This window comes from Lynx rufus, unplaced genomic scaffold, assembly GCF_022079265.1.
Source record: "Lynx rufus isolate CCGP_SWC_20201006 ecotype Redwood Valley unplaced genomic scaffold, mLynRuf1.p SCAF_5, whole genome shotgun sequence".
NCBI classification, from domain to species: domain Eukaryota; kingdom Metazoa; phylum Chordata; class Mammalia; order Carnivora; family Felidae; genus Lynx; species Lynx rufus.
In genome coordinates this window covers 75,936,305-75,956,573 of record NW_025814867.1, presented here as the reverse complement: position 1 = coordinate 75,956,573, position 20,269 = coordinate 75,936,305, and the positions used below count along the sequence as shown (strand labels likewise).

Genomic DNA, 20,269 nt, shown 5'->3' with positions numbered 1-20,269 from the left:
TTTAATCCCATCAGGAAGTCCCCTCATTCATCTATCTCTGGAGGGAGGAGGGAAAATAAAAAAGCTTCTTCTAAAGGCCTTCGATGGTGCCGTTTCCATTGATACCTCAGTTGGAACCTATGAGAAAAAAGTTCCTTCGTAATGACCTCAGCCTTGCTTTAAAAAAAGAAAAAAAGCCTCTCAAACTCATGAAAAACACAGTTGATGTGAATCATATGTGTGAGTGGCGAAGTTCCCGCTAAGCTGGAAGAGTGCACAGATGTGCAGGACAGAAATTCCCCCTCACACAGCAACTGTTCCCCGCGGAGCTGCTAAAGGTAAATATCCCCAGCCCAGGTCAGTGTCCCTGCCTGGAAGGTTGGCTGTCAAGTCCTCATTTCCCCACCCCTTACCCCTCAGTCATCCATCCTCTAAGTCTTTTCTAACCCTCTCCTTGTCAAAAAGGGACAGGATCTGACCATAAGCATTTATATTTGTTGACTGGTAGGTTATACTTTAGTAGATGACCTAATATCTTAACCAGTCGTTGGCAATTTAAAACTCTCATCTTCCAGTTGTGGAAAGAAAAACATCTACTAAAGGAATTTCAGGCATCAGCCAGCAGGTGCACTAATGTTTGTGTCAAGGGAAGAGGGGGATATGTCCTGGAAGTAAATCTGAATGAGACCTCTTGGGACCTGATGGGGTGATCAGATGGGTTCCACAGATGGGTTCCACACTCCCCTAGCCTCTCCCCAGATGGGTTCCACACTCCCCTAGCACTGATCTGTCTCCAGCTGCTGGAGCTTCTGGGGGAGAATGAGGCATTTGGGGTCCTCCAACATCTGGAGTCACCCTGCCAGGAGGAATCCACCTGGTACCTCCCCACCCCCATCTTTCCTCTGCTCCCTTCTTTCACATTAGCCCCTTGCATCAGAGTTTCCAGGAGTCCATTTCTGTTTTCTGGCATGAAGCTTCTTTAGGTGGCCTTCCGTGAGATTTTCAAACTCCAGCCTGCCTGGTCTGCCAACCTGGAAACCTCTCTATGTTTCATGTGACATTTTGGCCTCTAACATTTCCAACCACAAAATATGCGCTTAAATTGCAACCTCTGCCTCGGTAGAGATTTTACTGTAAGGTTCCTTTCCTGCTGTGAATAGAACCTCCTCCCTTCTTCCTCTCCCTCCTTTTCTAGACTCACAAATGCCTGGGGTGGGTTGTGTCTTGAAGGCAAACTCATGCAGGCATAACTGACCCATTAATGCATGTGACCTCATTGTACCTGGTAGTAGATATTTCTTTAACTCTTATTCTATTCATATTTCATTTTTATATAGTATATAATTTAAATGTTAGAAGAAGAGATTTAATACTATTGATCAAGAGTCCATTCCCTATTCTTGTGGGGGTCCAGCTCTCTCCCTAATATTCCAAGGGACTCTTTTTCTTAGAATCCCCTCTCACTCAGAGTTTAGGTATCTACAGACACAGATTTCACATGTATCTCACAGTTGTGGCAGGTCTCTTCCCTTCTCCTCTCCTAATAAGGAACTTAGCCCTATTCATAATTTTATAAAAATCATTACATAGCCCCATGGTTCATTCCCTCCCCTCCTTCAGTCTTTATTCAAATGTCACCTTACCAGAGAATTCTGTGACCATCCTTATCAAAATTACCCTCAGATCCTCCTCCCCCACTTTCCCTTCTCCTGCTGTAATTTTTTTTTTCCCATAGCACCATCTTCTTCTGGCACACTGTATGTTTAACATATATCGCATTTATTGACCGTCTTCCCCAACTGGATTATAAACTCCATACAGGCAGGGCTTTTTGTCAGTGTAATTCACTGCTGAGTCCCCAGCACCTAGAGTAGTGACTGGCATAATAAAGATGCTCAATAAATATTAGTTGAGTGAATAAACTGCCATGAGGCATTGGTGGCATGGCCAATTTGTTGAAAATGTGCTGTGATGGACTTGTCTACATCCTTGCTACTCACAAAGTGTCCTGGACCAGCAGCAGCAGCAAATGGCCTGGGAGTTTGCCAGCAGTACTGAATCCCAGGCCTCACACCAGACCTGCTGAATCAGACTCTGCATTTAAACAAGATCCGAGGACGATTCATATGCACATTAAAGATTGAAAAGCACTGGTCTGGGGCACTTGGGTGGCTCAGTCCGTTAAGCATCCAACGTTGGCTCAGGTCATGATCTCACGGCTCTCATCGGACTCTGTGCTGACAGCTCAGAGCCTGGAGTCTGCTTCAAATTCTGTGTTTCCCTCTGTCTCTGCCCCTCCCCCACTCAGGCTCTGTCTCTCTCTCTCCTTCGAAAGTAAATAAACATTTAAAAAAAAAAGAAAAGAAAAGCACTGACCTGTATCACAACAATGCAAACAACTGAAACTTGGATCTTACACATCTCTGTTCTTAAAAGGCTTTCTTATAAGCAAGAAATAGGTTACAATAAGGCTCTGGGGAGGGAACCAGGTTGCCTGGGGAATGTTGATGGTAGGAAGAAACTATTCCCTAGGAATCATTTTGTGCCTTTTGCATACAATTAGTATCTATTTAAAAGTGAGTAAATTCACCAAACTCCACACCCGAAAAACAAATAACCCAGTGAAGAAATGGGCAGAAAACATGAATAGACACTTCTCTAAAAAAGACATCCAGATGGCCAACAGGCACATGAAAAGATGCTCAACATCGCTCCTCATCAGGGTAATACAAATCAAAACCACACTCAGATATCACCTCACGCCAGTCAGAGTGGCCAAAATGAACAAATCAGGAGACTACAGATGCTGGACAGGATGTGGAGAAACGGGAACCCTCTTGCACTGTTGGTGGGAATGCAAACTGGTGCACCCGCTCTGGAAAGCAGTGTGGAGGTTCCTCAGAAAATTAAAAATAGACCTACCCTATGACCCAGCAGTAGCACTGCTAGGAATTTACCCAAGGGATACAGGAGTGCTGATGCATAGGGGCACTTGTACCCCAATGTTTATAGCAACACTCTCAACAATAGCCAAATTGTGGAAAGAGCCTAAATGTCCATCAACTGATGAATGGAGAAAGAAATTGTGATTTATATACACAATGGAATACTACGTGGCAATGAGAAAGAAAGAAATATGGCCTTTTGTAGCAACATGGATGGAACTGGAGAGTGTGATGCTAAGTGAAATAAGCCATACAGAGAAAGACAGATACCATATGGTTTCACTCTTATGTGCATCTTGAGAAACTTAACAGAAACCCATGGGGGAGTGGAAGAAAAAAAAAAAAAAGAGGTTAGAGTGGGAGAGAGCCAAAGCATAAGAGACTGTTAAAAACTGAGAACAAACTGAGGGTTGATGGGGGGTGGGAGGGAGGGGAGGGTGGGTGATGGGTACTGAAGAGGGCACCTTTTGGGATGAGCACTGGGTCTTGTATGGAAACCAATTTGACAACAAATTTCATATATTGAAAAAAAAACATAAATAAATAAATAAATAAATAAATAAATGCAGAAGTTCATCCTAAAAAAAATAAAAATAAAAAAAATAAAAGTGAGTAAATTGATTAGTTGTAAGATAGAGTACATAATTAAAGGCCTTCTGTTACTTCTCCTTGGACACCTCTCTGGGGCCTCCTTTCTCTGTGGGCTCTTGTCTTGCTGCTTACCATCCCCTACCCCAGCTCCCTCCCCAGATCAGTGTAAAGAATAGGTCTCTACTGTTAAAAACTGAGAACAAACTGAGGGTTGATGGGGGGTGGGAGGGAGGGGCGGGTGGGTGATGGGTATTGAGGAGGGCACCTTTTGGGATGAGCACTGGGTGTTGTATGGAAACCAATTTGTCAATAAACTTCATAAAAAAAAAAAAAAAAAAAAAAAAAAAAAGAATAGGTCTCTACAGGGGCACCTGGGTGGCTCAGTCAGTTGAGCCTCCGACTTCACCTCAGGTAGTGATCTCACGGGTTCGGTTCGGGTTCATGAGTTTGAGCACCACCCCCAACCCCGTCGGGCTCTGTGCTGACAGCTCAGAGCCTGGAGCCTGCTTCAGATTCTGTTTCCCCCTCTCTCTCCACCCCACCCCTGCTTGTGCTGTCTCTCTGTCTTTCAAAAATGAATAAACATTTAAAACTTTTTTTAAAAAAATAAAAAAATAAAAATAAATAGAATAGGTCTCTATAGCTACCCACTTAGCAGGCAGAAAGGACTACAGAACCTTTGGGTTTTAAAGGACAAGTTCATTGCTTCTTTAGATTCATGTTAGGGGACAGTGAACCAGAAATAAAGGAAACGGAAAACCCCGTGTTCAAACAAACATGGATGTAAATGACAAATGCAGCGTGGACAGCTTCACTCTCTCACACAGAACACACTTCAGACGTGTGTGCAGGCATGCGTGTACACATGTCAATGCTCCCCAAAAGCACCGTAAAAAGATGCGAGCTTGCATCCACTTCCCCGTCATCTTCCTTCATCTCCCCTCAGAGAGGGTGCTGGTCAGGACCCAGCCCTCCGTAGTGGGCACCAGGGCCACCAGGAAGAGCGGGGGCAGCAGCAGGAAGTGCAATAGCTCCCCAGGGCGTCCTTGCCATGCATGTACAAAGTCACAGCCACAGCCACCTGTGCCAGTCTCCGGTGCTGCTTCACCGGCCATGCCAGGCTCATCTGGTCCACCAGTTCCTGGGCTGGAAGGACCTGTCCGTGGCAGAGCTGTCTTCCTAGAACCTGTGCTGAATGCAGACAGCAGCCTCTCTTGTCCCCGCATGGAGAAGGACTCAGTGGGGTGCTCAGTGGCAGCTCCCCTTCCACTGTCACTTGCTACCTTCACCCATCCCCCCTCTCGTTCCACCACACAACTGGAAAGTGAGGAGTCTCTGTCCCTGCGGTAGGACCAGGGACTCAGCCAGGCACGTGGGACTCCAAAAGAGGAGGAAGCCAAAGAGGAGGAAGCCGCGTCTCAGCCAAGGAGCCAGGCCAGCCAAGGCATGCGAACGTGAGAACACGGTGAATGACTCCTCCCAAGGGACAGCTGGGGCCCTGGCCGCCAGGAGACAACCCCGCTGGCCAACCTCTGCTGCCCACATGGATGGGACGACCTTCAGACCCACCCAGCACCCATCAGCTGAGGAGCTGGGACCCCACTGGCTCTAGTCAATTTGCTGAAAATCAAATCACTCAATGCCAGTTTGCCAAGTTTTCTGAGTTGGTGAGGACATTTTCAAAATTTCTGGGGTTTTGCCTCCACTGGCATTTAAAAAAATTTTTTAATGTTTATTTTTGAGAGAGAGAGAGACAAAGACAAAGCACAAGCGGGGGGGGGGGGGGGAGGGGCGGGGGAAGGGCAGAGAGACAGGGAGACACAGAATCCAAAGCAGGCTCCAGGCTCTCAGCACAGAGCCCAATGTGGGGTTCGAACCCACGAACAGTGAGATCATGACCTGAGCCAAAGTCAGCCGCTTAACCGACTGAGCCACCCAGGTGCCCCGTCCACTGGCATTTTAAATGCAAAGGGTTAGATTTCCCTTAAATGCAATCCCCTGCTTTCCCTATTTGTGCAAATTTACTTGTTCTCCAGCTCCAGAGGTATACAAATACCTCCACTGGGTCAAGGACAGACATCACTCACTTCATAAGTGGGAACAGAGGTGCTGCAGGGACAGGACCCAGAGTGGGGTGCAGGGCAGACTACAACTTAGAAAATACCCAGGGATTTTTTTTAATTTTTTTAGTGTTTATTTATTATTGAGAGACACAGAGAGAGAGAGAGTATAAGCATGGGAGGGGCAGAGAGAGAGGGAGACACAGAATCCGAAGCTGGGTCCAGGCTCTGAGTGGTCAGCACAGGGCCTGACATGGGGCTTGAACTCACAAACTGCGAGATCATGACCTGAGCCGAAGTCGGACGCTCAACCAACTGAGCCACCCAGGCGCCCCAGTACCCAGGGATTTTTAAACAGCAGCTATCCAGGGGTTGGAATTCTTTCTTTCTAACAGGTGACTTCTTCTTTCTTCCTCACACGTCTGTGTACTGCCATAATTGTTCACAATGACTTCTGTGATGAGTAAAAGTAATCCTGGCAGCTCCTTTTTTTAAATAAAAACATATATCAAAGGCCAACGATGTCATAAGGGGTGGCTCCATCCTCGGTGCATAATCATTGCACAATCCCTAAGAATTCCTTCATCTGTCATCTTCTTTTTAGTTGAGTTATAACTGACACACAATATCACATCAGCTTCAGGTATACAATATTTTTGACATCTTTAACAAAGTATTTCTGGGGGCGCCTGGGTGGCTCAGTCGGTTGACCATCCGACTTCAGCTCAAGTCATGATCCCACGGTTGGTGGGTTCGAGCCCCACTGTCAGGCTCTGTGCTGGCAGCTGGGAGCCTGGAGCCTGCTTCGGATTCTGTGTCTCCCTCTCTCTCTGCCCCTCCCCCCTCCCTCTCTTTCTCTCTCTCTCTCAAAAATAAACATTAAAAAAATAAATAAAAAATAAAAGACCAACAAAATATTTCCGGTATCCCATACATGTTCTCTGTGCTTTTTTTCCTTCACACATTGTCTCTGACTACCTAGAACATGGTGAATGAAAATGTGTCCCTCCCGGCCCACCTGGTGAGCTCCCTCCTCGGCCCAACTTTATTACTTTATGAAACCTCCCCCTCTGTTACTCTTGTTGTGCCAGAAGAGTCACACTTTTTCTATTTCCCGTGATCTTTGTAAACAGGAGCCGAACGCAACAGAACAGTTGTTCTGAAACTTTCTCCAAGGCAACCAATTCTTCTCTGGAATGCAGGCCTTCACAGAAGTGGTGGCCAAATGGAAGGAGAGTGGGGCCTGTACTCCCCACTCCCAGGAAGCGCCCCGGCTACTCCCCCCTCCTCCCAGTGCCATTGCTGCCTCTGCCCAGAGGGAGGCACCGGCACTCGCTCCGTCTCAGGGTCTGAAAACGACTGCTTAAGTCATCACCATCCATTATTCTAGTACCTGCACAGACGCTACCCTGAGTTGTGGCCCAACCTGAACCGGTGGGTGCTGGCAGCGCCACCTTGCGATGGCTTCACGTGGCTGTCCATCACCTGACACCGAAATCTGGAAGTGCCGTATAAACGCCTGCAAATGGTGTCACCGCGGCCCGCCTCGCAGCGGTTCACGAGTCGAGTCGAAAGCCTCCAAGCAGAGGGCTGAGGGCTGCACGCGGAGGAGTTGTCTTCTCACAAAGCAGCTGTGCCAGAACCACCCCCAATTCTCCTCTGGCCAAGCGGGGCCCCTGTGTCCTACCTTCCATCTCTTTCTGCTGGAGAAGTGTGGAGGCTCTGTCAAAGCCTCCGCGAAGTAGAAGGCCTGACTGACACACTTTAGACATCAGATTTTAAGTCTCACCAGCAACTGTTTCGAGACACTTAAATACGCAACCCCAGGGCAAACGGGCTTCTTTTCAGGTGGTGGTGTTTTTAGAAAGGGAAAGAGCTCTCTGGGTCTTTGTGATTCCCTAAAGGGGAACAGCTGGGGTGCCCTCTTGAGGTCTCTACAGGTCAGGGCTTCCAGTTTGTCTGACGTGTTCCTCATACGCTGCACAGGGCTGGACATCCGTGGTCACCACACCACCTTCCTGGGGCTCGCAGGGCCTGGGGACCAACCAGCTTTGGTGGGGACGCGGGCTATGACAGGTGTTTCAGGGGCTGGTGTCTGAGGAGAGCCCTCCTCTGCCTGGGTCACTAGCTGTCCATTCATTTGCTCAGCTGACATCCCCTGACACTGCTCTGAAGTCCTGATGGGTCCTGCGGGTCAGGGTCCCTGGGGTAAACCCATCGAGCCAGACTGTGGATGCTCACTGCCCCTGCCCTTCCTGTCGTCTTGTGAGCATCAGTAGCAAACTCGTGTTAAACTGAGGATGAAAATTTCCTTTTCAACCAACGCTTCTTCCCATGAAGTTCCCTTGCCAGGGAGGACGATACCGTCAGCACATCCGTTCCTGGGCCAAATCCTCCATCTCACCACACCTGGCCCTGTACTTCGTTCTCTGCCTTTAGCCCTGTGCCAATCCTGCTGTTTGGCTTCCCTATCTGACCCTCGCGATCCCCCTACTGGCAGCCAGGGCTCTGGGCCAAGTCCAGTTTTCCCCGTTCTTATCATCCTTCATCTCCAACCAGCCTCCCCACTCCCCCTGGGCATTCGGCAGAATATCTCATTAATGGAAACCCTTCGCCACACTTCCCAGACTTCCCCCTGCCTTTCACTTCCAACCAGCTCCAGGAATCCTACCTCAGCCAGAGTGCCTTTCCAACTAACGTGTGCCAGGCCCAGAGCTGCGGGGTTCACGTGTTCTGATCGGATCCTGTGAGGGAGATACCAGTTTCACAGAAAGGAAACAGGGACTTGACTCCCGAAAGTTAAATAACTCAGCTAGCTGACAGCAGAACTGGAGCTCCAAGGGGCTAGGACAATAACTTCTTTAGGACACACACCATGCTTCACCCTACACACGAAGGCTATGATTGCTCTTTCCCACTACCCAACCAGGTCATAAAATTCCATCCTCACTTTATCCCACATTGTTTATACAAAAGGTAGATCTGCAGGTACATGTATCTGCTCTCTACCCTGACACTCTTCTTTCCCTTGTGCCCCTGAGCTCTGTGGGAATGCCCAGTTGCTGATGGCAGGAATGGGGAGGAACCGGGGAGAGGTCTTATCTTATTCTGTATACCACTTGGTACCAAGATAAGCTCAGCCAAGAACGGGGCCAGGGGCTGATTCCAGTCTACTCTGATCCAGATTTGCCCCAGAATTGGTCCCGAATGCAATTCATTTCCAGAAAAGAATAACAGGGGCTTGGTTGCCTCACTTTAAACAAACAAGACAGAGGCTGGTGGCACTTTTGTTTCCCTCTTTGGAGCCACTTCAAACATAGGGTCAGCAGGGTGGCTGGGTGGCTCAGTCAGTTAGGCATCTTGATTTTGGCTCATGTTATGATCTCACGGTTCGTGAGTTCAAGCCTAACGTCTGGCTCTGCACTGATAACACGGAAGCCGCTTGGGATTCTCTCTCTCCCTCTCTCTCTACCCCTCCCCTGCTCACACACACAACTCTTTCTCTCTCTCTCAAAATAAATAAATAAACTTAAAAAAAAAAACATGGGGTCAGCAAAATGCCAACCATGAGTAAACCAGTGGAAACCACATTTGTGTCTAAATCCTGCTTCGGGTTGCCTGAGTTCTTGAGGCTCTGGTCCATCTCAGTGACATTGCCAGGCCCCTCTGTGGAATCCCACAATGCCAGCCAACAGCTATGCCTCCACTCTCCTTCTCCAGTGCCCAGCCTGCTCCCCAAGGCTCAGAGGGAAGCCCCTGGAGTCAGGGCTCCCACTCTCAGACCTTCTCCATGGAGGCGCACTCAGGTCCCTGGCCACAAAGAAACAACTTTTAGCCCTGAGACTGAAAAAAAAAAAAAAAAAAGTTTTAATAAATACAAAAATCTCCAATAATGACTCTGCTCAGCTCAGGGGCAGCAGGAGTGAAGTGGAGGGACCCTTGGTGCTGAGTGAGGATAAATTAAAAATCCCAATAAGCCAGTGACATTATGTACAGAAAGAAAGGGGTTGGGCTTCTAAGGCAGAGGCTGGAGGGTGACTGGGCAGGAGTCAGAATGGCCGTGGCCCTGGCCTGCCCTGGCTGCCCCTTCCCCTTGTGGAATTGTGGTTCCCAGAGGTAGTGGGGGGAGGGAGAAGAGGCAGAAAAGAGCCGAAGGCACTTGATTTCCCACAGGAGGATGCAGGGCCCTTGGCGCCACTCCTTCTCCCAGCCCAGGCCCCGTCCTCTTGGTCATGTGGCCTTCTGGCTGCTTCCTAGGAGCCTTCGGCTTCTTTCTCAGGCTCTGGAACTGTCCTGGTCTCTGGGGCTGCTGGAGACAAGAGGGAATACATTTTGGAGAGAGAGGAAATTGGGCGGCATGGAGGACACAGCGGAGCATCTCTGTTCTAGGCCCAGAAAGGTCAGAACTTTTAAACAAGTCAGCACACACAATCTGTGTGACTCAGTCACCCGTGAAGCAGATGGCACTGCTCCTGGCAGGCAGCAGGTGCCCCCTTCCCTCCCGGGGTGCCCCACATACAGCCCCCTCACTTACATCGCCGGGGTGAGCAGTGGGAGCAGCAGCGACTCTCCTTCCCTGGACCACAGGACAGTGGCAGTGAACAGTCATCCCGCTCACAGTGGGGCACCCCTGCCTGGTGCCAGACAGAGTAGATTTTGAGGGTACCCAGAGGCACAGGGGAACAGCAGCCTCCAGCCTCTTCAGGGAAGCCCACTCCCAGGAGCCTACCCTCCCTGGAAAGGTCTCCCCACTCTAGGCCATGTCCCCAATGCCCATCTCACACAGAGCCCATTCCCCACTTACTCCACATCTGCAGGTGATACAGCTCATCTCCCCAAAGGGAGGCACCGAGGGGTGCCAGCTCTGGCTCTCTGGGAACCACTGCCCTGCAAAACGGCAGCCCCGGGGCCCATCGGCCTGCATGGGGTCCCCCAATTGGGGGTGGGCCCCTGACCCCACTGTTGGGAGGGAGGAAGAGATCAGCAGATGTGAGCTCTGTAAGGGCCACCCAGGTTTTATTTGTTTTTGAATCTCCAACACCTAGCAGTTTCTGGCACTTAGTAGGTGACAAATTTGGGTGAGAGGATGGATGGATGGATGGATGGATGGGAGGGAGGGAGAAAGAAAGGGAGGGACGTGTAGGAATTGGAACCCATCATAGCCCACTAATAAATACATGCACATTCTTTCCAGTGCGTTTAGAGCCCTAGTTCCTAGGCACAGAGCAGTGCTCAGTAAACGCTGAATTAGCTGAGAAGTTCCTTCCACCCACCTTCACTATGCACCCCCTCACCCATGACAAGCCAGTGAAGCACCTCAACCGCCCCAAGAGGCCTCAGTGCCCACCCCCTCACCTGGACACTGTTTGCAGCAGTCAGTGGGGTTGGCACGGACAGGCTGGGCACAGGCCAGCCGAGGACACTGCACCTTCTCACAGTGCACCTCTCCAGTGCCCCCCTGTAGGGATCCATTGAGGAATGGGTGTCAGAAAGGAAGGGGAGCCTCCTGCTTCCTCCCTCTCCTCTCCATCCCTCCAATGTCGTATTTCCATGGCCTTTCACTCAGAGGCCCTGGGCTGGTGCTTTATATACCTGAACTCAAATGCTCACGGTAGCCCTGCAACATAACTGCTATCGTATCTGCTTGCAGGAGTGGAAGAGGAAGTTCAGGGAGGTACAGAAAGTTCCAGGGCTATGTGGAGCTGGTCAGCTGGCAGGCCAGAATTCACACCCACATCAGCCCTTCCCTTTTCCTGCAGGAAGCTGATTCTCAAAGCTCAAAGGACTTTTCAGTGTTTTAATCCTTGAGCCTCCCTCACCAAGGCTGGGCTTTTCCCTCTGGCAGCCCCCTCCCCACCTCTGCAGACCCTGCTGGGTTATGGCACCAGAGAGGATTGGGCAGCCATACCTTGCAGGTGCAGACAGCACACTTAATTAAGCCAAAGGGGGGCACGACAGGGTGCCACCGGGTGCCCGCTGCCCGCCAGCTCCGGTCACCATCAAAATAGCAGCCTGGGGGACAGGGAGGAAGGGGGGGGACAGTGCCCAGCTGCCGTGAGTATTGAGCTCATTGGCTGGGCCCACAATCAAGGCTGGAGTCTCAAGCCAGCCCCATACTAGTCTAACACCAGGACCCATTTGTGGACCAGTGACTCTAATGAAGCCTACCAGGTGTCATTCAGAACCTGTGCCCTTCAGTCTCCCCCCGCCCCATATATATTCTCACCCTTTTGTGCCCCTCCTGGTCCCACCCAACAGCTCCCCTGGATTCCTCATCCCTGTACACAGACTTCCAGCTCACCCTCTCCAGGGTCTCTGCTCCGTGACAGCCCCGACAGGTCTCTGACATCTTGCTTCTCTGTGGAGCCAAAGAAATAGTGAAGGCAGAGGATGGCGGCCCCCCTTCCCTCCCTAGAGGCCTCAGCCCCTACAGTGGACCTTCCACTACCCTCTCCCACCGGGACAGGTCACTCACCGGGGCACACAGGACAGCACTGGTCTGGTGCCTGCACTGGGCTCGAACAGCTGGGCGGCGGGCACACCACGGGGTCACAAATCACTGTGCGTCTCTGCAAAGAGAGGTGGGGTGGTTGGCTGGGACCCTTGCCCCAGAATCCAGACCCCAGTGCACCCTTCCGCAGGGGCATCCTACCTGACAGGTGCAAAGCGAGCAGAGCGGGTCGTAGTTAGGCGCCCAGCGAGCCCCATGGGGGCGCTGCTGCCCCTCAAAGAAGCAGGTGTTGGGGTCTCGCGGCCGCCCGGGGCCGCCGGGTTTGGCTGGCGCGGGGGCGTCCTGGCCAAGCACAGCCGGCAGCGCGGGCAGCGCGGCGGCCGCTGAGTCCGGCGCCCACGCTCCTTCGGCCCCCGCCGCCGCCAGGCGCAGGCCGCCCACCTCGCACTGGTTGGCGATGTGCACCTGGGAGAAGAGGCGAGTTGAGGCAGCACCCGGGCTCCCTCTGCGTCTCCACCAGCCTCGGCCAGCCCACCTGCCCGAGACACCTCGACCCCTGAGCACCTCTGCGTCCCAGGAGGATGCTATTAGCACCAGCAGTCACCCCAGCGACCAGAGACAGGGTGGTCTGCTGCCAGCCTTGTCATGTACCTTGTCTGGCTTTTATCCTCCCAACCAGCCAGGGAATGTGATACTACCCCCCACCCCCACCCCCCCAGGGCTCAGAGAGAGCAAAGTGACTCAGGCAAGAGCACACAGTGAGGGCTCAACTCTGAAACACCCCCAGCGGCCCACACTGCCTGCCTACCTGCCCCCGGAGCTCCCCGTGGGGGCTACCCTTGGTGGTGATCAGCAGGGAGGCAGTGCCCTGAGCCAGGTGCCGCAGCAGCTCAGGCTCCAGGTCCTTCACCACGCCCTGGGCCTGTAAGAGCCGGGATGAGGGATGGGAACAAGGCCGTCCAGGGCTGCACCTTCCCTTCTTAATTCACAGATGAGAAACCGAGACCCAAGGAGGTTAAGTAAAGTCTTCAAGGAAGTGAGCCCATTAATGGTGGTGTGGAGCTCAGAAAGCCAGGCCTCTCTGATTCCAAGTCCACCCCATTTGAGGGGTTTTGCTCCACCCCACCTGCTCCTTTGGAGGTTCAGGATGTTACATGCTATCCAAGAGATCCCACCAGAGAAGGACACAGGAAGGAGAATGGATAACAAAAGTCTGAGTCAGATTCATACCCAGGTCTGTCTGACTCCCGAGCCCATGTCAGCTCTGCCATACCAAGCTACCTGCTCTCTGCTTTCCCCGCCACAGGCCCACACAGCCCTTCGTGCTAAAAAGCAGATACTTTCAAAGCTGCCTCCACCATCATGTCCTCACCTCTGGGCCATAGAATCCCTTCAGCAGCCGCCGGGGCCCTGGCATCCCAGGAGGCCCTAGGAGGTGGGCAGTGACTGTGCCCTGTTCTGAGCCACCAAGCCCAGCCAGCAGCACTTCATAGTGCAGGTGACAGTGGGTATCCAGCGAGAGCCAGGCATGTCCTGCTGCCTGGCTCTGGACAGGGGGCAACACCAGGGCTCCTGCCAGGGGCACGGGCAGTGCTGGATCCAGACAGAGGACAGGTGACAGATGAAAAGGTGGCCTGGGAGCAGCCCGGTATTCCCCATCTCCCCGGCCTCCCCCAACATGCATTCCACAAATCGGCCGACACCGTCCATAGGCCCAGGGCAGGGTGGAGGGGGAGGCAAGCAGCAAGTTTTAGACCCCTGCACCATGGCAACAGAGAAGGTCTCCCAGCAGGGCCACCCTGTACATCCCCACCTTCTCCAGATGCCAACCTCGAGCTCAGGCACAGAGAAAGACACACCAGGCTCTGGCACCATGCTCACATGCTTGAGTCACAGATCACAGGACACCAAAGGGCAGGCAGATCCCAGGGCACTCACTGTCGTGGCGGGTGCTGTGTCCACTATAGGGCAGGGCAGCCACATGCCCCCTCAGTTCTCCATCTGGGAAGTCCTTGGTGCCCACATTCAGGAACAGCTCATTCTGCAGCAGCATATGAGCCCCTCGGGCACCCAGTCCAGGGCAGACACCCACAGCCTGGAGGACAGGGAAGGATGCCAGACTTAGATGCCCTAGCTGCAGTCTGCCAGATTCCAGACGAACCCCTCCTCAGCTTTCACATAAGCCCAAGGTTCCGAATGTCTTCCGTGTTTTCTTACACCCAACACACTTCTACACACGCATAACACTGGATAAGAACCTTGAAAGCCCAGGTTCCAGTCCCTTCTCTGCCATTTCCTACCTATGTAACAATCTTGAGGAGTTATTTAACCTGTCTGATCCTTCGATTCATTATCTATAAAATGGGAACTGTAAGGGCCAAAAATAATATAAGTAAGGCAACCAGTGCACTATGTAGCATGTAGAAAGGCTCAGTAAGGGGCACCTGGGTGGCTCAGTTGTTTAAGCCTCTGACTCTTGATTTCAGCTCAGGTCATGATCTCATGGTTTATGAGTTTGAGCCCCACATCCAGCCCTGCTACGAGCCCCGTGTCAGGCCCCCCCCCTACAAGCCCCACGTCAGGCCCCACATCAAACCCCACGTCAAGCCCCACACTGGGTTCCATGCCAATGGGATTCTGTCTCCCTCTCTCAGCCCTTCTCCTGCTCTCTCTCTGTCTCTCTCTCCCTCAAAATAAATAAAAAAATTTTCAAAAACTTTTTTAAAAATTTGAAAATGTTAACTATAGGGGAAAAAAAAAAGAAGGATTCAGTAAGTGGCAGCCATTGCTATCACATTTATAATTATATGGTCTCCCTGTCCAACTCCTCCTCCCATTTGATGTGAGCTTGCTGAGGACAGGGGCCACATCTGATTTTCTTTGTATTCCAGTCTCTAGCCCGAGGCTCACTAAAAACATGTCCAGTTAGGGGTGCCTGGGTGGCGCAGTCGGTTAAGCGCCCGACTTCAGCCAGGTCATGATCTCGTGGTCCGTGAGTTCGAGCCCCGCGTCAGGCTCTGGGCTGATGGCTCAGAGCCTGGAGCCTGTTTCCGATTCTGTGTCTCCCTCTCTCTCTGCCCCTCCCCCGTTCATGCTCTGTCTCTCTCTGTCCCCAAAAAAATAAATAAACGTTGAAAAAAAAAAAAAAAAAACATGTCCAGTGAGTCAGTGTGTCAGTGAGAGAATCTGTTAGTGAGTGAATGATTCTGAACATCTCTGCTCATCCAACCTGGCTTCCCACAGCCCTGCATTGTTAGCTCTGGGGTGTGGGCCCTGCGGCCTGGCTCTGCCTGAAGTACTCACTGTGTGTCCTCCCAGCTGGAGTCCAGCCATGCGGCACAGGACAGTCCGCTGGTTCCTCCGCTGAGGCTTGGTCTCCAGTGTCATGGCCACCACCTCACTGCCTGTACCTACCACTTGTACCTGGTGGGCAGGGTTGGGGAGGGCAAAGTGAAGTGGCAGAGAAGGCCTGGGGCCTGAACCATGAAGGCCAAAGCCCGACCCCGGCCTGCTGCCCTCCCACCTCCTGCAGCCCCTGACTCTTACCTGGTAGATCAGGGAGCCATTTCCTAGTAGTGTAAGGCTGGCTGAGCCGGCTGCACCCGTCTGAACTGGGATCAGGGCATCGGCCCCGCAAAGGACGCTTTGCAGGACTGCAGAGGGGCGAGATAGGTGGAGGCCGGCTTGTCCTACAGCCATTCATACGCCCAGCCCACACGATGCCTCCCATACCCACCCCGGCCACTTGTCTGTGCCTCTTGGTTGTGTGTGCCCGGGGTGCCAGGCCCCACCCTGCCTCACCATCGCAGCTCTGCCTGGCAGCAATGTGTCCACTGATGCGCAGCCCTGGCCCACCTGCCCTCTCCAGGGCCATCGTCAGCTCCCCCTGCACCAGCCAGTCCATCTCCTGGGCTGTCAGGTTGGGCAGCACCTCGGCAAAGCCTGGCTCCTGGAGGGAGAGCAAGGAATGGTGGGGGCAGCAAGAGGCCAGAGCAGGTGGCAGCAAGAGCCAGACCCTCACTCACCTGGACCGAGGCATTGGCGTAGAGCTCTCGCAGCAGCTGCCCCTGATGTAGAATCTGGAGCCGCAAGGGAACCTGGCTTGGCCCTGCAACAGCCATCCGTATGGATGCCTCTGACAGACAGGTGCTCTGCCTCCTCTCCTCACTTGCCCTGCCCCCTCCCACTTACCCCCACTCCTGGGTTCCAGCAGCCCACGGAAGAGCAGCAAAAAATGCAAGGAGTCCTCTGTGTCACTGAGAGTGAGTAGGGTGATGCCCCCTGTGCCAGGCTGTGGGGGGCCTTCCAGAGTCAGAATGGCACTGAAGGTCTCTGGGGGAAGGAAGACCATGAGAGCCCATCAGAAAGTCCCCTCTTCAGCCCACTCCATTCCTGGGGATAGAGAAGACTCAGAACTTCATGTCCAGGGGCCATCTGCTCCCCTCACCTGCAGCCAGGGCCCGGTGCCGGATGAGAGGCCCCCAGACCTCCCCTGAAGGGTTAGTGGGTGTCACAAGTGCCACATGTAGCTGTTCTGCCCTAAGGAGCCGCAGAGACAACCGAGGCACTGCCCGCCACACCCCACAGACCTGGAGCAGAGAGACAAGAAGGTCCTACTCAGACAGTATGTAAGACAGGCCAGCTGAGAGGCCTAGCTCTGGTGAGGAAGGAGTACAAAGGAGCCCCCAAGCCCTCCTAGGAAGCTGAAGAAGGGGCCCTGGAGCCAGAGGCTGGGGTCCAAATCCTGGCTCAACCACTTACTAGCTGTGTGACCTTGAGCAAATCACATTCTGCTACTGAGCCTCAGTTCCCTCATCTGTAAAATGGGCATCATAATGTCAGTGCTTTCCTCTCACTGGGCTGTTATGAGGACCAAAGGAGGCATTGCAGAGCACGCCCTCAGCATAGCGCCCAGACTGGAGAAGCACTCATAAATGGCATCATCTCACCAGGCCATCTTGACTGGGGGCCGCAGGGTGTTCAAACAGGACGCTGCCAGTGGAGTCTGAGAAGCGGATTCGAGTAGGGCGGTCCAGCCTGGGAATGAGGGTCTGGTGAGTATGGGCTCTGAGCCTAGGCCAGGAGCAGCTCCTCCAGCCTCTCCCAACTCTCCTTCCCCAGTCCCCAGCTGGCCCCTCCTCCCACCTTCCCCTTTCTCACTGCCTGTAGGAGATGGAGAAACGCAAGCTAGAGCGCAGCAGAGACACTCGGGCCCGTGCCACGGCCTGCGACCTCGGCCCTGTCAGCAGCGCCACGAAGTCTGTGAGGAAAAGATGTCCCTAGTATCGTCACCCACTGGGGCAGCCCGGCCCCAATCACAACCCCAACTCCTGCCTGGCCCCTACCTACCGGTGTGGCCGTCTCCGCGCGTCCGATCTTCAGAGCCTGGTTCCCCGCGGTCGCTGTAGCTGCGGTGCTCTGGATCCCGCGGATACTCAAAGGCCAGGCCTGTAGGCTGCCTCTCCGGACCGCTTCGCTCTAAGCCGGGAGTGGGAAACACGGGCTTCAGCTGGGCACCGAGAAGGCAGTCGGCGGTTTCATCTGCTCCATCCGCCCCATCCATCCTTGTGGCTCAGGACCAAGTACCACTGCCCTGCCGCCCTCCCCTCACCGCGGAGCGGGCCTTACCCTGGGGACAGGTCTGGCAGCAGTGTCCCGGCAACTGCCGCGGCTGCACGCAGGCCAGGGTTGGGCACTCAGGTTTGATGTTCTTGCAGCTGACCCTGCCCGGGCCCCTTGAGCGGCGACCCCACTGAGGCTGCTTGCAGAGAAGATGCAAAAACCAAGTGAGTGCAAGATGCCAATTGGTGAGACCCAGGGCGAGCAGGGGAGAGTCAGGACCAGAGCAAGGTCATCCCATGGAGTCAGACCACTCTGCTTCTTACAAGATGTGTGACCCTAGACAATTTATTTAACCTCTCTGGGACTTAGGGTCCCTATCTGGAAAATGGGGGAAATAATAGTGTGTATCTAGCAGGGTTGTTCTAGGAGTTAAGTGAGAGACAGAGGAAACCGTTGGCAAAGAGCCTGACACATAGTGGGTGATCAATAACAGTCAACACCTGAGACTTGAAGGGGGCACTGCCTCCCACCAGGAGAAAAAAAAAATTATATATATATATATATATATATATATATATATATATATATATATCTCCCAAATACCTGCAGACTCGCTTCTTTATCCTCAGCGGCTCCGAGTGCACCCCGACATCCCGGGACGCGAGCGCTCCCCCACCCGCAAGGGCCCCCGGCTACGGCCGCTTGGTCCACTCACCGCCTCACAGGCGCACAGCACGCAGCGCATCACCCCGAAGGGCTCCCCCAGGTCCGGGTGCCACGTCTCGTCCAAGGCATAGACCTTCCCGCCGAAGGAGCAGCCTGCGGGGACGGGCTTGGCTGGCGGCCGCTGTCCCGCTCCTGCGGTGTGCCCGCCCCGGGCGCCGCCGGCCGGGCCCTGGGTCCCCCCGCACGACGCGCCTCGCGACCCGCGCCCACCCCTCCAGGCAGCCTGCCGAGCTGAGCCACCTGCGCCCGGCGCCCCCTCCGGGCGAGAGCAGACTTGCCCCGAGCCGGACTCTGCCTGCGCGTCCCTCTAGGCGCCCACCTACCTGCCGCTCCCCGAATGGGCAGCGGCTCCTTCTCGGACCGGATGGGCAGCGCGGGCGGCTCGGGGCCGGCGCCGTGGGCCGGCCGGCAGCCGAGCAGAAGCAGCCCGAGGAGCAGCAGCGGGGCCGGCGGGGCCGGGAGGCTCGGCATGACGCGAACGGGACAGCTGGGGAGGCGGGAGGGAGGAGGGAGCAGGAGAAGGAGGAGGGAGGTGGGAGGAGGGCCGGGCCGGGGGCGGTACGGCGGGAGGGGGCCGGGGCCAGGGCCCGGGCAGTGCGGCGAGGGGCTCGTCGGGCGGCGGGAGTCGGCGCCGGGCCGGGCCGGGCGGGGCGGGAGGAGCGGCCGGGAGGAGCGCGGGCGGGCGGGCGCTGACCCGGGCCGTACGCGCCTCTAGTGCCCTGGGCGCCGGCTCTGGCCCGTTTTATGCCCCGCGCCCGGCGCCCCGGCCGGGGGCCTCCTCCTCAGCAAACGGGGCGGCGGCGGCGGCTCGGCGAGGGGCCGGGCTGAGCCCGGGGGGTCCGGCCCAGCAGCAGCGGCCCGGATCGCGAGTGGGGGAGGGGAGGGAGGGGCTGGGACGGGGCAGGGGAGGAGGGAGGGGCTGCAGGGGAAGGGGGAGCGGAGGGGGTAGGGGGAGGGGAGAGACCAGGGGGCGCGAGGAGGGGAGGAGAGGCGGGTCTGGAGCCCCCCGCTGCCGGAGGCCACAGGGCGGCTGCACCGGGAGGTGCGTGTCCAGCCCGGGACGGGAGCCCCAGGCCAGGGAGGGGCAGAGGCTGGGCCTGAGGCCTGGGCCGGCCACTGGGCTAGTACTCGGTAACTGCCGGAAGGATGAAGACTTGTCTTTTAAGGATGACAATGTGCACCAAAGGCCGGTCAACTAATCTCCCCTACTGTGGGCCCACAGCACCTCTCAAACCCCACACTACCCACACTCTCTGTCTAGCTTGTGTCCCTATCTCTTCTCTGAGGTCTGTCCTCATTCTACTGGTCCCCAGGAAGTCCCATTTCAGGGTCTCATTTCTGTCTGGTGACAGTGTTTCCCTCCCTACGGGTAACCTGTCCGGAGGCCCATCTAACCATCCTCATCCCCAGCCTCACATCCTTTCTCACCTTCTTCCTTCACGCAGGGGACCCTCTGCCTCTCCACCCCACCCCCAACCTCCTTTGTCTTGGTTTCCTGGTCTTGACTGCCTCCCTGTCCCCTCCCACACCCATTCGCCCACCATCCTCCCAACCATCCCAGCACCCTCCTTCCTAATCTTGGGAGGCATCTCATCTGGCTGAACTGGAGAATTCCGGGATCTAGGCCATCCTCCTTAGCTGACAGCCCCATCCTTGGGAGGAGGAGCAGAAGGGGAAGAACTGAGGTGGGGGTGATGGGAACAAGGTCAGGCCAGGAGGCCCCTGAGGACAGAGACTGCGAGGAGACTGGGATTGCGGGGAAAGCAAAGGAACTAGAGCCAGGGCCAAAGGAAGAGGGGGGCCAGCAGGAGGTATTTGCGGGGGAGGTTCAGCAGCTGTCTTCCCTAAGACAGGGACACATGGGCCTGGTTATTCTTCTTGTCACATATGGAGTGGTAGGAGATGGAAGAGGGAGAAAGACAGGGCAAGTGCAGGAGAGCTTGGGCACAGAGTTA

The 20,269-nt window shown here is 54.5% G+C and overlaps 1 protein-coding gene across 2 annotated transcripts; it reads right to left on the bottom strand.

The window, feature by feature from the left end:
• Positions 1 to 9,828: 9,828 nt before the first annotated feature.
• Positions 9,829 to 18,785, bottom strand: CHRD (chordin). 2 transcript variants are annotated; one of them, XM_047100286.1, is made up of 23 exons: positions 18,638 to 18,785; positions 18,304 to 18,407; positions 17,655 to 17,787; positions 17,376 to 17,504; positions 17,187 to 17,286; positions 16,976 to 17,063; positions 16,474 to 16,615; positions 16,218 to 16,358; positions 16,052 to 16,134; positions 15,828 to 15,975; positions 15,573 to 15,679; positions 15,330 to 15,449; positions 13,965 to 14,121; positions 13,399 to 13,619; positions 12,835 to 12,948; positions 12,228 to 12,491; positions 12,051 to 12,144; positions 11,877 to 11,933; positions 11,484 to 11,587; positions 10,931 to 11,033; positions 10,380 to 10,534; positions 10,110 to 10,209; positions 9,829 to 9,884 (listed from the first exon to the last, which is right to left on the bottom strand). In XM_047100286.1, the coding sequence occupies exons 1-23, from the start codon at positions 18,783 to 18,785 to the stop codon at positions 9,829 to 9,831; spliced, it is 2,868 nt and encodes a 955-aa protein (XP_046956242.1). The 2 variants fall into 2 exon arrangements, with proteins under 2 accessions (XP_046956242.1, XP_046956243.1); XM_047100287.1 differs by having other exon boundaries at positions 17,655 to 17,784.
• Positions 18,786 to 20,269: the final 1,484 nt, after the last annotated feature.

What these genes read in the sequence shown, in the direction of transcription:
- CHRD (XM_047100286.1), bottom strand. Translation starts at nt 18,785, where the DNA reads ATGCCGAGCCTCCCGGCCCCGCCGGCCCCGCTGCTGCTCCTCGGGCTG. An exon ending in CTGCCAGACCTGTCCCCAGG is followed by an intron (nt 17,505 to 17,654) that starts GTAAGGCCCGCT and finishes CTCCCGGCTTAG; the next exon opens with AGCGAAGCGGTCCGGAGAGG. An exon ending in ACACAGCACCCGCCACGACA is followed by an intron (nt 13,620 to 13,964) that starts GTGAGTGCCCTG and finishes GTCTGGATCCAG; the next exon opens with CACTGCCCGTGCCCCTGGCA.